General features: G+C 43.3%; 1 protein-coding gene across 13 annotated transcripts in view; it reads right to left on the bottom strand.

The window, feature by feature from the left end:
- Window positions 1–15,510, bottom strand: part of KIF1B (kinesin family member 1B) — a 170,583-nt gene that overhangs the window by 148,776 nt on the left and 6,297 nt on the right. For 6 of the 13 annotated variants that reach the window (XM_032758867.2, XM_032758874.2, XM_032758869.2 and 3 more), the window contains exon 1: window positions 4,887–5,100. In XM_032758867.2, coding sequence (XP_032614758.1) covers window positions 4,887–4,992 — 106 coding nt within the window. In that variant the 5' untranslated portion in view covers window positions 4,993–5,100. Of the gene's footprint in view, window positions 1–4,886; window positions 5,116–15,510 lie in introns of those variants that run through there. The other 7 variants (XM_032758878.2, XM_032758879.2, XM_032758881.2 and 4 more) reach the window with 4 other exon arrangements.

Here is a 15,510-nt window from a genome sequence, read left to right as displayed (position 1 = left end):
GACCAGAAAGTGCTTAAATAAAGTTTTCAGATTTAGCACATTCCCTAAACTACTCTTCATACTCTTCTACTTTTTCATAAGAGAGTTTATGGCAGAAACATTCTAGTGCATTCCATCTGCAATCAGTTATAATCCTTGTGAGCAGCAGTCCAGGCCAGCTTGCCAGCAAAGCAGCCTTTTTAATGCAGCTAACGCATGTGTACAGCATATTCATTTCCAACAAGTCTATGTTCAAAATGCATGCCCACTTCCAATCTAAGCCCAATGGTGTTTAAAAAAAAAAAAAAAGCCAATAATACTTTCTAAACATATCATCTTTCACACAAATGTTAAAAATCTCTCACTTAAAAATTATTTGGCATACATATTAGTCAAATTACTAAGAAATTGCCATAGAAGGCTGAAAACAGAAACAGAAAACAAGTAGAAAATGGAAAATGCAAATATTCTACAGAAAAAAGTTCCTCATACAATAGATATAATGGTTCTCATATGATTAATTGCCTTCCAAGAACAGATACCTTTCAAAGGAACCAAATTGACTATAAATCTCTGAGCCAGGACAAAGTATTTAGCTAGAAAACTAACCGGCATTTTTGCAAGGCTGATTAACCTACTGAGGATTTTTGTTTCAGCAGACTAATGCTAATTTAAAAGTCACAAATTACTCCTGCCGAAATTGTACATGCAGGGAAACAATGTGTTATAATCAGCTGAGGGTAGGAGTACCATTATCTAGTCCTAACACTGCCACTAATAAGCTGTAATAAGCTACAAATTCTGAAATTTTTCCCAAATATACTATATGGGTTTTTTTTTGTTTGTTTGTTTGTTTTGAGATGGAGTCTTGCTCTGCCACTGAGGCTAGAGTGCAGTGGCATGATCTCAGCTCACTGCAACCTCCGCCTCCAGGGTTTAAGCGATTCTTCTACCTCAGCCACCTGAGTAGCTGGGACTATAGGCATGCATCACCATGTCTGGCTAATTTTTGTATTTTTAGTAGAGATGGGGTTTCACCATATTGGCCAGGCTGATCTCAAAACTTCTGACCTTGTGACCCATCTGCCTCAGCCTCCCAAAGTGCTGGGATTAGAGGCTTGAGCCACCGTGCCCGGCCCAAATATACTGTATGTTTAGCTTAAATCTTACATCCCAAGGTCCAGCTTAAATGGAATATCATCAATAAATCCTTATATTTGCTCTCTGTCAAACTCACATTTACGCTTTTTTTTTTTTTTTTTTTTTTAAGACAGTGTTTTGCTCTTGTTGCCCAGGCTGGAGTGCAGTGGTGTGATCTCGGCTCACTGCAACTTCCACCTCCCAGGTTCAAGTGATTCTCCTGCCTCAGCCTCCTGAGTAGCTGCGATTACAGGCACACTCCACCACGCCCAGCTAATTTTTTGTATTTTTAGTAGAGACGAGGTTTCATCATGTTGGTCAGGCTGGTCTCAAACTCCTGACCTCAGGTGATCCACCCACCTCGGCCTCCCAAAGTACAGGGATTACAGGCATGGGCCACTGCACCTGGCCTATACTTTTTAATAATCCTTTATTTTGGCTGGGTGCAGTGACTCATGCCCATAATCCCAGCACTTTGGGAGGCCACGGCAGGTGGACTGCTTGAGCTCAGGAGTGGGAGACCAGCCTGGGCAACATGGTGAGACCCCATCTCTACTAAAACTACAAAAACTTGCCGGGCATAGTGCTGCGTACCTGTGGTCCCAACTACTAGGGAGGCTGAGGTGGGAGGATCGCTTGAGCTCAGGAGGCGGAAGTTGCAGTGAGCCGAGATGGTGCCACTGTACTCCAGCCTGGGTAACAAGAGTGAGATCCTGTTTCAAAAAATAAAATAAAATAATAATCCTTTGTTATGGCAATTACCACTTTGATCACTTTTTATCCTGTATTGAAATTATTTTGGCCGAGCACGGTGGCTCACGCCTGTAATCCCAGCACTTTGGGAGGCTGAGGCAGGTGGATGACCTGAGGTCAGGAATTCAAGACCAGCCAGGCCAACATGGTGAAACCCCATCTCTACTAAAAATACAAAAATTAGCCAGGCGTGGTGACAGGTGCCTGTAATTCCAGCTACTCAGGAGGCTGAGGCAGAAGAATCGCTTGAACCCGAGAGGCAGAGGTTTCAGATCAGGAGTGGGAGACCAGCCACTGGTCTCCCAGAGACCACGCCACTGCACTTGAGCCTGGGTGACAGACAGAGCAAGACTCCGTCTCAAAAAAAAAAAGAAATTATTTTAGTATGTCTAGTCTCTCCAACCATAAACTTTAAAAACTCTTTAAGGGAGGCTGGGTACAGTGGCTCATACCTGCAATCCCAACACTTTGGGAGGCCAAGGCGAGGATCACTCGAGCCCAGGAATTCAAGACCAGCCTACACAATATAGTGAGCCCCCGTCTCTACAGAAAATAGAAAAAACTAGCCGGGCATAGTGGCACATGCCTGTAGCCCCGGCTACTTGGGAGGCTGAGACAGGAGGATTGATTGAGCCTGGAAGGTCAAGGCTGCGGTGAGCCACGATTGCACCACTGCACTCCAGCCTGCGTGACAGAGCGAGACCCTGTCTCAAAAAAAAAAAAGAAAAAACAAAAAAAAACAGCCAGGCACAGCAGCTCGTGCCTATAATCCCAGCACTCTGGGAGGCCAAGGCAGGTGGATCACTTGAAGTCAGGAGTTTGCAATGAGCCTGGCCAACATGGTGAAACTCCATCTCTACTAAAAACATAAAAATTGGCCAGGCATGGTGGTGGGTGCCTGTAATCCCAGCTACTCGAGACGCTGAGGCAGGAGAATCACTTGAACCCAGGAGATAGAGGTTCCAGTGAGCCGAGATCACACCACTGCACTCCAGCATGAATGACAAAGTGAGATTCTATCTCAAAAAAAAAAAAAAAAGCTCCTTAAGGGCAGGGTCCCATGGTATAACTCTGTGATCCCTACAGCCTAACATTATAGCAAACTTGCAAATCTGATAGAAGGGATGGAAAGGATACTCAAGGCAGAGCAGAGCCACTCAGCCTATTCTCTAGAAAGGTTTTGGACAAAGCATGGTGGAAAAGCCACTAGGCATTCAGCACTGTGCTGAAAACAACCCTCTTTGGTAGCCACCTACATAAGTAAAATATGTAATATTACCTCCAGTTTATAGTTGAGGAAACCAAAACTTGGCCAGGCGTGGTGGCTCATGCCTGTAATCCCAGCACTTTGCGAGGCCGAGGCGGGTGGATCACCTGAGGTCAGCAGTTTGAGACCAGCCTGGCCAACATGGTGAAACCCTAAAAATACAAAAATTAGCCGGGTGTGGCAGCAGGCACCTGAGATCATGCCACTGCACTCCAGCCTGGGCGACAGAGTGAGACTCCATCTCAATTAAATATTCAATTCCAATCTACTTTACATTCTTTTTTTTTTTTTTTTTTTTTTTGAGACGGATTTTGCCAGTGAGTGCAGTGGACTCCGCCTCCCGGGTTCACGCCATTCTCCTGCCTCAGCCTCTCCGAGTAGCTGGGACTACAGGCGCCCGCCACCACGCCCGGCTAATTTTTTGTATTTTTAGTAGAGACGGGGTTTCACCGTGGTCTCGATCTCCTGACCTCGTGATCCGCCCGCTTCGGCCTCCCAAAGTGCTGGGATTACAAGCGTGAGCCACCGCGCCCGGCCCCGAGCATCTCTTTTTCTTTGACAATTTTTCATAGGATATAATTCACAGAACTGTTTGCAATATTGACACAGAAGAGTGAACTACAATGGTACAGCTGTTTAGCCTTCTACTTTTAAGTTTTTTTAAATATATATATGGGGTCTCAAGAACAGACCCTTTTTTTGAAGCAGGGTCTTGCTCTATTGCCCCGTCTGGAGTGCAGTGACATGAATACAGCTCACTGCAGCCTCAACTCCTGGACTCAAGTAATCCTCCTGCCCTCGCCTCCCAAAGTGCTGGGATTACAGGCATTAGCCACCACACCCGGCCTTCAGATGTTTTTTTTCAAAAAAGATTGTTGCAAGCTGTTATCTGTCAAGTTCAGAGAAGAGTATAAGCAGTGGAGCATTCAAAGTTGTATGTGAACTACCCGAAATGTGGACTGCAATATCTAGCTAGATTTTGATGGAACAAACATTTCCACCAGTAGATTCCTGCACACAGAACACTGGCAAATGGAGCACAAGCTAATGAGGTTAGAATGTGTACTTCAGCAGTAACTTGTGCCTGAAAGGGTGATGATTCTTCTGTATCACAAAATTACAGATTTAAAGACAATAGAGCCTACCTCTATTTTAATTGATAATTTGCCTATGGAACCATATCAAGAAGTTTGGTAGTGCAGGTATGAAAGAAACAACTTAAGTCATTTTTCACCTAAGCAATTCTATAGAGAAACAAACCATGAAGCAACTACTGATAGCTTTAGTAATAATGTATAAGTTTACTATATATTATATCCATTGTTCAACTCAAAGAATCACTGAAAAGTTCTAAGATCATCTTGGCAAAATCAAGTATTATTTAAAATCTAGAAAGAAAAACAATGAATCTTGCAGCCTTGATAGGTATATTTCACATTAGGACTTGGCAAAAAGCACTGTTTATACCTTTATTATCATTAAAATTTCAATTTAATAAGCATAAACACTTGCTAAATTAGTTCAGATATTCAGGGTTTCTCAATTGTACAGGGTAAAATAAATAGTCCATATTTAAATATACCATAGCAAATACCACAGACGAGAATACATTCAGTGGATCATTCAGAATAGCAAAGTTCAAAGTGTTAACATACAAATGTTCATCTATTCTGAACACAGCAAGAAGACAGGGAAAGGAAGAAAGGAAAGTAAGATACACAGCTGAGAGAAAACAACATGTACTCACTGGTCGAGTTGCCTTGCATCTGAATGATGCATTTGGATTCCTTGCTGGTCTCTCGAGAATTGAAGGGCCTTACCCGGACAGCCACCTTCACTGAGGCTCCCGACATTTTAATGGCCTTGTTATATATATATATATATGTATATATGCAGTCCAGAAATAAAGAATCAAATCTTCTTTTGAAGTTATAGCCAAGTTTCCTTTGAAAAGAAAAAAATTCCATATGAGATAGTCAGAATTAAAGCAAGAACTGGCTAACTTAAGCATAAGAACTACTATCTTAGTTCTATTTCTGTTTCCATTTATAAAAACGACATTCATCCCTTTTCTCCCATGCAAATCTTTTGTTTTGTTTTGTTTTGTTTTTTAAGAGATGGGGTCTTGTTATGTTGGTTTTGAACTCCAGGGTTCAAGTGATCCTCCTGCCTCAATCTCCCAAGTAGCTCAGACTACAGGCACACACCACTGTGCCTGGCCTCCCATATAAATCTTATATTCCCAACAGTAAATTATTAAATAGAAAATTAAAGACTAAAATTTGTTTTCCTTTTCTATTATCTCCTTCTTATACCTAAAAAGTCCCTATTTATTAATAAAAAGCATAACTATAAAGTAACAGGTATCTCTCTCTGTATGTGTTTCTGGATCGATCTTCAATAATAAACGAAAAACACAAAATGTTTATTTGCTAAAGAAGTTCCTTAAACAGATAACTTTCCAAGAGCAAACCACTTACTACTTCTCTTTAAAGAAGTGCGTTGGGCCAGGCGTAGTGGCTCATGCCTGTAATCCCAGCACTTTGGGAAGCCAAGCTGGGCGGATCACTTGAGGTCAGGAGTTCGAGACCAGCCTGGCCAACACGGTAAAACCCCATCTCTACTAAAAATACAAAAATTAGCCAGGCATGGTGGTGTGCGCCTGTGATCTCCGCTACTAGGGAGGCTGAGGCAGGAGAATCACTTGAACCCAGGAGGTAGAGGCTGCAGTGAACCTGAGATCCCCCACCACTGCACTCCAGCCTGGGCGACAAAGCAAGACACCATCTCAAAAAAAAAAAAAAAAAAAAAAAAAAAAGAAAGTGCACTGAACTCTCTATACATTAATTATAGTTTGAAACATTTGGTTACATGATGTATATATTGTGTAATTAAACAGCAAAGGACAAAGACACTTTCTAATCAATTCCTTTAACTATGCAGTAATTTCCTTTAACTTCTGGGTTTTCTTTTGTTTTGTGCTTTTTTAAGACGGAGTTTTGCTCTTGTCGCCCAGGCTGGAGTGCAATGGCATGACCTCGGCTCACTGCAACCTCTGCCTCCCGGATTCAACAATTCTCCTGCCTCAGCCTCCTGAGTACCTGGGATTACTGGCGTACGCCACCACGCCCAGCTAATTTTTGTATTTTTAGTAGAGACAGGGTTTCACCATGTCAACCAGGCTGGTCTCGAACTCCTCACCTCAGATTCACCTGCCTCGGTCTCCCAAAGTGCTGGGATTACAAGCGTGAGCCACTGCGCCTGGCCAATTTCCTTTAACTTCAAAGATCCCTCAGATATGCCACTGACTCATGGCAGAGTCAAATCATTACATTTCACTACTGAATGAAGTAATAGGAAAAATGTGAACATTTTTTAGAGGAATAGTTTCCCTCCCAACAGAACAAAGCCAACACTACTGTGTGAAAAGAATCCAAGTAAGTAACTTCGGTAAGAAACAACCGGCCGGGTGCAGTGGCTCACGCCTGTAATCCCAGCACTTTGGGAGGCCGAGGTGGGTGGATCACTTGAGGTCAGGAGTTCAAGACCAGCCTAGCCAACATGGTGAAACCCCATCTCTACTAAAAATACAAAAATTAACCAGGCGTGGTGGCACACACCTGTAATCCCAGCTATTCGGGAAGCTGAGGCAGGAGAATCACTTGAACCCGGGAGGTGGAGGTTGCAGTGAGCTGAGATCGCACCACTGCACTCCAGCCTGGGTCACAGAGTGAGACTCCGTCTCAAAAAAAAAAAAAAGAAAGAAAGAAAAGAAACCACCAATTTTTCTAGTCAGGAAAAACTCTACACTCTATCCAATATAAAATCTTTTTCAAGAATAACCAAACAGGCCGGGCGCGGTGGCCCACGCCTGTAATCCCAGCACTTTGGAAGGCCGAGGCGGGCGGATCACAAGGTCAGGAGATCGAGACCATCCTGGCTAACACGGTGAAACCCTGTCTCTACTAAAAATACAAAAAAATTAGCCAGGTGAGGTGGCGGGCGCCTGTAGTCCCAGCTACGCGGGAGGCTGAGGCAGGAGAATGGCGTGAACCCCAGTGGGCGGAGCCTGTAGTGAGCCGAGATCGCGCCACTGCACTCCAGCCTGGGCAACAGCGAGACTCCGTCTCAAAAAAAAAAAAAAAAAAGAATAACCAAACAAAGGAAAAATCTAAAAAAGAAAAGTAGTTACGATTCCAATTATCAGGAACCACAACAGAACTTAAATCTGACCAATATTTTTTCCAGATAATTAGGAATGCTAACCTCCAACTACACAACACTATAACCGATGTGTTCCCAAGAAAAGGATAAATAAATAAAATAAAAACCAAAGTCACTCTCTACCTCAATGCCCTACCCGTCCAGGCTACCATACAGTGGCACAATCATAGCTCACTGTAACCTTGAACTCCTGGGCTCAAGTGATCCTCCCACCTCAGCCTCCCAAATAGCTGCGACTACAGGCACATACCAACACACCTAACTAATATTTTATTTTATTTTATTTGTAGAGACAAAGTCTTGTTATGTTGTCCAGTCTGTTCTCAAACTCCTGCCTCAGCCTCCCAAAGTGCTGGGATTACAGGTGTGGGCCACCACGTCTGGCCCCTAATTTTCTTTTCTTTTTTTTTTTTTTTTTTTTTGAGAAGGAGTCTCGCTCCATCGCCCAGGCTGGAGTGCAGTGGCGTGATCTCGGCTCACTGCAAACTCCGCCTCCCAGGTTCACGCCATTCTCCTGCCTTAGCCTCCTGAGTAGCTGGGACTACAGGTGCCCACCACCGTGCCCGGCTAATTTTTTGTGTTTTTTTTTTTAGTAGAGACAGGGTTTCACCATGTTAGCCAGGATGGCTTGATCTCCTGACCTCGTGATCCACCCGCCTCAGCCTCCCCAAGTGCTGGGATTACAGGCGTGAGCCACCGCACCCGGCCATCTGGCCTCTAATTTTCTTAATAGCATCATCGCTATTTGAAATTCTTGTTTTTTGGAGCATGTCTATTGTCCATCTCTCACACTGTCTGTCTCTCACTCTACCACCAGAATGCTCAGAGATCTCCTGTCTCGTTTGCTAGCACTTACAACAGTACCTGACATAAGACCTCAGTAAATGTTGATGAAATGAATGAAATGTATTCAGTTGTGAGAATTATCTGTTTAAGTCCTTTGCCTAGTTTACTGATTTTTTTGTTTTTTGTAAATGTTTACATATTTTTATATTAATCTTTTTCTATTTGCTACAATGTTTTTTCTAGTCTGTTTCCCATTTTATTTTACATTAAACTGATGGTTCTTTATTTAAATATCAAATATTTTTATGATCACATGTATCAAATGAAAACAGCATTTATTAACCTTCCCAATCAATGTAGCATGATTTATATTCACTAGTTGAGTACTATGCCAACAGAATGAATGATACATTCAGAAAAAGCAAGACATAAAACACATTGCAACCTCCCAGAGTTCCCTTTGAAATATAGCCATCATCTTAACTCTCCTCATGCCCAAAAAACCATTATCTTCTCCCCTAAACTAGCAATCTCTGCCAATCTTCCCTGTCTATCAACAGTATTCTCCCAGGCCCCGATACCATAAATGTTGGAGTCATCTTTATCACTACTCTTTGAAACCTTGTATTATTACCAACATCATTCACAAAATACCATATGGAAACTTCTAAGATATAAAGTTGCTTTATTCTATCCCTCCCTTCCTCTCATTCCCACTGACATTACCTCAATCCATGTCCTTACTACCACATACCTAGGACACTTGCAATAGCTGGACTGTTCTTTGAGCTTTTAGTCTTTGATCCAATAGTCCTTAAACAGAGTTGTATGAAACAGAATGACACGGGGGTCTTTTGAAAAACAAAGGAGTCTAGATTCTCCCAGTATGGTATTCAACAGTTTCCAGATAGGCCCCAGATAGGGATTTGTTGATTTGGGTTAATTTTCAAAGATTATGTTACAAATACCCAGCTAAGAAGCACTGCTTTAAACCACTGCTTAACCCTGTTGCAAGATCAACCCCTCTAAAGCATGACTTTCAACGTCACTTCCAATAGAAAGAACGTTCTCTTGTTCCTAACATGTAAAAAATGACTGCAAATTGATTTTTAAAAATCAAATATATAAATTCATAAGCTTATGATACTTTTTTTAAAAAACTTCATTAATAGATCAATGGTTACAGAGGGGAAAAAATGCATTATCCTGAAAACAACAAATAAAACAGAATTAAGCATACATCTAGTCTGTATAGCCTGTATAAAATATTCCAGGATAACCAAATAGTCGATGAAGGTAAGTTTTTTCTTTTCTTTTCTTTTCTTTTTTTTTTTTTTGAGATGGAGTCTCACTCTGTCACCCAGGTCAGGCTGGAGTGCAGTGGCATGATCTTGGCTCACTGCAACCTCCTTCTCCTGGATTCAAGCAATTCTCCTGCCTCAGCCTCCCGAGTAGCTGGGATTACAGAAGCCCACCACCACACCCGGGTAATTTTTGTATTTTTAGTAGAGACAGCGTTCACCATGTGGGCCAGGCTGGTCTCAAACTCCTGACCTCAGATGATCCACCCACCTCAGTCTCCCAAAGTGCTAGGATTACAGGTGTGAGCCACAGCACCCAGCTGAGGGTAAGTTCTTTACAGAAAAATTCTAGCTAATAAATGCAGAAGAAATGAAAGAATTATAGAATGTTACCTTTTCCCAACTCTTTTTTTTTGAGATGAAGTTTTGCTCTTGTCACCCAGGCTGAAGTGCAGTGGCACAATCTCGGCTCACTGCAGCCTCGACCTCATGGGTTCAAGCGATTCTCCTGCCTCAGCCTACCGAGTAGCTGGGATTACAGATGCCCAACACAACACCAGGTTAATTTTTGTGGTTTTAGTAGAGATGGGGTTTCACCATGTTGGCCAGGCTGGTCTCGAACAAAGGAAATACACAGCTTAGTAAGTATTCTTGCCCCACTCCCCTTAAAATAAAAACTTTTTAAAAAACCAAATCCTGAATAACATCAAGCTTTAGATCTGACTACCAGTTTAGAAGACATATAGGGAGGAAAGAAGCAACTTAGATGACACATCAAAGATGTAAACAGGCAAATTCAGTATATGAAACAATCTACAGAATAAATCAACCAGTTTCTTCAAACAAATAGCATAATTGGGGAGACAGGGTTTTATAACCCTGGGCTTGTAGGCCAGGCACTGTGGCTCATGCCTGTCATCCTGGCACTGTGGGAGGCTGAGATGGGTGGACCAAGAGGTCAAGAGATCAAGACCATCCTGGTCAACATGGTGAAACCCCGTCTCTACTAAAATACAAAAATTAGCCGGGAGCGGTGATGTGCACCTGTAATCCCAGCTACTTGGGAGGCTGAGGCAGGAGAATTGTTTGAACCCGGGAGCCAGAGGTTGCAGGGAGCCGAGATCACACCACTGCACTCCAGCCCGGTAAGATAGCGAGACTCCGTCTCAAAAAAAAAAAAAAAAAAAAAAAAAGACTTGTGTTATTTATCAACCAAGTACAATGTTTTTGTTTGTTTGCTTGTTGGTTTGTTTTTGAGACAGGGTCTCACTCTGGTTGCCCAGGCTGGGGAGTGTAGTGGCACGATCTCAGCTCACTGCAGCCTTGACCTCCTGGGCCCAGGTGATTCTCTCACCTCAGCTTCCCAAGTAGCTGGGATTACAGGCACATGCCACCACGCCTGGCTAGCTTTTTGTATTTTTAGTAGGGACGGGGTTTCGCTACGTTGCCCAGGCTGGTCTCGAACTCCTGGACTCATGCACTCTTCCAGCCTCAGCCTTCGAGTGCTGGGATCATAGGTGTGAACCACCACACTCGGCCTAAAAATACATTTTTTAGATAATCAGCGTAGTCTGAAGATAGGCTGGGTATTAGATGATATTAAGGAATTTGTTAGGGTATGACAGAACTAAATTGCCAAAATGTTGATAGTTGTTGAACACTGTAGATATTTAAATTTTAAAAAACAAACAAGACTTTTTTCTTTTGTGTTCTACCTAGGACCTATCAAAGTGCTGAATGTTACAAACAAGACAAGAAAGGCTGAAACCTCTTTGGTGGGCTTTAGATATAAAGTACTATGTATTTGTAACTATGAACCAAAACATTAACATCTCTAATACCTAATGTCCCCACATATACACACATACATTTTTCTACCGACACTTGACTCCTCTACCTAGCCATCCTTCCAGCATTTCATTCAGTCTCACATAACTAAAGCCGAAACCTCTCTCCCCAAAACAATACCAGCTCTTTGGCCTCCTTTCTATTTCTTTTTAATGTTCTCACCATTCTGCTGTTCTCACACAGGCTAAAAGCTTGCTTTGTCTATCCATCTAATCAGTCACTAAATTACATGGCTTATATCTATAAAATCTCTCCAACACTACCACCACCATTACCTTTTAGGCTTTCAATTGTTCTCACCCAAGGCCTTCTTAACCAGCTTTCTCTCTCTTCCTCCTACCCTATCCATACTACACAATATCCCCATTTTCTTTTTTAAAAATCTTTTTTATTATCTTTACCACAGTTATCCAATTAGGTGAATTATCCCTTTTCACCTGCCCTATCTGTACCACATAATATTGCCAAGATTCAGCTTCCTGAAGTACAGATCTATTTCTATCACTGTCCACTTCAAAATCCTCCAAGTTCCCCTCCTGTCTACCAAGCAATGACTGAACTCCCCACAATGGCATTCGAAGTGTTCTGCAACATAAACCACCTATTTTTACAAGCCCACATGAACACTGCCTTCCAGCCACATTCTTTTACAACCACCCACCAGAGGGCTTCCAGAATGCATCCCAAGTTTTTCTGCCCCCGTGTTTCCGCTCCAACCTTCCCTTTCCCCACTGTGTCCTTCGTCTTGTTCTTTTTAAATTCCAATTTATTCTTCCAGGACCTTCTCACTTGCTCCCATCTAAAGTCTTGATGGATTCTCTCCACCCCAAAACCAAATACAATTGCTCCTCTATTTAACACTTTTCAAATCATTGACCTTACCCAAGGCACAATAAATTACTTTTTTTATTGTTTTGTTGTTTTTTTCAGACAAGGTCTTGCTCTGTCAAGGGAATCATGGCTCACTGCAGCCTCAACCTCCCAGGCTCAAGCGACTCTCTTACCTCAGTTTCCCGAGCAGCTGGAGCTACAGGCGTGCACCACCATGCCCAGCTAATTTTTTGTTTGTTTGTTTGAGACAAGGCCTCACTCTGTCCACCCAGACTGGAGTGCAGTGGAACCATCTAGGCTCACTGCAGCCTCAGCCTCGAGTAGCTGGGACTACAGGCATGTCCCACCACACCCGGCCTTAGTCAAGTTTCTAATCCTCTACAAGAGGGGTCCTCAACCCCTAGGCCACAGAGTGGTACGGGTCTGTGGCCTGTTAAAAACCAGGCCACACAGCAGGAGGTGAGCGGTGGGCAAGTGAGCATTATTGCCTGAGCTCCTCCTCCTGTGAGATCAGTGGTGGCATCAGAGTCTCATAGAAGTGCAAACCTTACTGTGAACTGTGCATGCGAGGGATCTAGGTTGCACACTCCTTATGAGAATCTAATGCCTGATGATCTAAGGTGGAACAGTTTCATCCTGAGACCATCACCCCAACCCCGTCTGTGGAAAAACTGTCTTTCACAAAACCAGTCCCTGGGGCCAAAAAGAATGGGGACAGCTGCCCTACAACACAGGATGGGTCTTGAATACAATAGTTAATTTTTTTGGTTGAATTCCTATTTAACTGGATGTCAACAAACTAACATTTAAACAGCATTAAATAAAAACCATGAACTGGGGCCAGGCATGGTGCCTCACGCCTATAATCCCAACACTTTGGGAGGCCGAAGTGAACGAATCACTTGAGGCCAGAAGTTCAAGAACAGCCTGGGCAACATATTGAGACACTCTCTACCAAAAAATATTTTTGTTTAAATTAGCTGCGTGTGGTGGCATGCACCGGTAATCCCAGCTACTTGAGAGGCTGAGGTGGATAGATCACTTGAGCCCAGGAGTTGGAGGCTGCAATTAGCCATGGTTCCATCACTGCACTCCAGTTTGGACAACAGAGCCAACAACATCTCTTAAAACACACACACACAAAACAGGCTGGGCACAGCGGCTCACGCTTGTAATCCCAGCACTTTGGGAGGTCGAGGCGGACAGATCACAAGGTCAGAAAATTGAGACCATCCTGGCTAACACAGTTAAACCCCATCTCTACTAAAAATACAAAAAATTAGCCAGGTGTTGTGACACGCACCTGTAAACCCAGCTACTCGGGAGGCTGAGGCAGGAGAACTGCTTAAAGCCGGGAGGCGGAGGTTGCAGTGAGCTATCGCACTACTGCACTCCAGCCTGGGCAACAGAGCAAGACTCCATCTCAAACAAACAAACAAAAACCATGGTCAGGGCTGTACACTCTGGCTCACACCTGCTGTAATCCTGACACTTTTTTTTTTTTTTTTTTTGGTGAGAAATTGTCCCCCTTTGTCACCCAGGCTGGAGTGCAGTGGCGCAATCTCGGCTCACTGCAAGCTCCGCCTCCTGGGTTCAAGCCATTCTCCTGCCTCAGCCTCTCCGAGTAGCTGGGACTACAGGCGCCCGGCCACCACGCCCGGCTAATTTTTGTATTTTTAGTAGAGACGGGGTTTCACCGTGGTCTCGATCTCCTGACCTCGGGATCCGCCCGCCTCGGCCTCCCAAAGTGCTGGGATTACAAGCGTGAGCCACCGTGCCCGGCAATTCTGGCACTTTCAGAGGCCAAGGCAGGCAGATGGCTTGAGCTCAGGAGTTCAAGACCAGCCTAGGCGACATGTGAAACCCTATTTCTACAAAAAAAAAAAAAAAACACACACAAAAATTAGCTGGGCATTGTGATGTGCTAATAACATCTATCCTTTTTAGAAGTTTATATTTAATTACTTTCCCAAAACGACCTAAACCTAAATATTTTTTCTGAATTTACTGTCTCTTGGTAAAACCTTCAGGCTGGGTGCGGTGGCTCACACCTGTAATCCCAGCACTTTGGGAGGCCGAGGCGGGAGGATCACGAGGTCAAGAGATCAAGACCATCCTGGCCAACATGGTGAAACCCCGCCTCTACTAGAAATACAAAAATTAGCTGGGTGTGGTGGCACGTGCCTGTAGTCCTAGCTGCTCAGGAAGCTGAGGCAGGAGAATTGCTTAAACCCAGGAGGCGGAGGTTGCAGTGAGTTGAGATCGCGCCACTGCGCTCCAGCCTGGAGACAGAGAAGACTCCGTCTGGAAAAAAAAAAAAAAAAATCTTGTGACCATCTTCAAAATTTAATGAAAATTTTATGCAGTCATTTGAAGCTACAGTTAAGTGGACTACAGAAAGTTATTCTGTTACTTCTCTACTACTATAAACAGTACCCATTATAATAGACATCCATCAAAGACTTACAGCTTCAAAACTCCCTGCTCCTTTAAAGAATTACTTATGTAAGTCTGAAATCAAGTTTAAAATCCAGCGAGAAACAATAATTTTACAGAGGTGTTTTTTGTTTTGTTGTTTTGTTTTGTTTTTGAGACAGTCTTGCTATGTCACCCAGGCTAGATGGAGTGCAATAGCCGTCTCGGCTCACTGCAACCTCTGCCTCCCAGGTTCAAGCGATTCTCCTGCCTCAGCCTCCCGAGCAGCTGGGACTACAGGTGCGTGCCACCACACCTGGCTGATTTTTGTATTTTTGGTAGAGACAGGGTTTCACTATGTTGGCCAGGCTGGTCTGGAACTCCTGGCCTCGTGACCCGCCCGCCTCGGCCTCCCAAAGTGCTGGGATTACAGGCATGAGCCACCATACCTGGCCTACAGAGTAGTTTTAAGAAGTTATAGGAAAACAACATTTCTTAATAATTAGCAAAAAAATACATCTTCCAAGTTTTGAAAGCCAGAGCAGAAAGGTAGAAAAGGTAACCATACATACTCTAAATCAGCCTGAGTTTTCAAAACTGCTCTGAAAGATTCAAATTGATCTTTCAGTAAAGTGATAAACAAGAATGAAATAATACTAGTTTTTTGGTTGGTTTGTGTTTGTAACATCCCTTTTCTACAGAAAATAGCCAGGATTATATTCCTAAAAAAATGATCAGTTCATGCCATTGCTTCTCCTTAAAAACCTTCAGTTGGTTGCCACAGCCTCAGAGCATAACCTAAAAGTTCAAGGGCCTCCACAATCCAACCTACTTCCCCTGTCTCAGCTTTCCTTGCCCAACTCTAAGCCTTCTTCTCCACTAGCCACCACCTTCCTACACTACACACATGGATTCCTAGAAGCCCAATCTCCCTTCTCAACCTATTACAAGTTCACATCTTTCAAG

The sequence above is a fragment of the Hylobates moloch genome, unplaced genomic scaffold, assembly GCF_009828535.3.
Source record: "Hylobates moloch isolate HMO894 unplaced genomic scaffold, HMol_V3 SCAFFOLD_9, whole genome shotgun sequence".
NCBI classification, from domain to species: Eukaryota; Metazoa; Chordata; class Mammalia; order Primates; family Hylobatidae; genus Hylobates; species Hylobates moloch.
The sequence above is the reverse complement of the archived record's forward strand: the minus strand, read 5'-3'. Positions and strand labels throughout refer to the sequence as shown.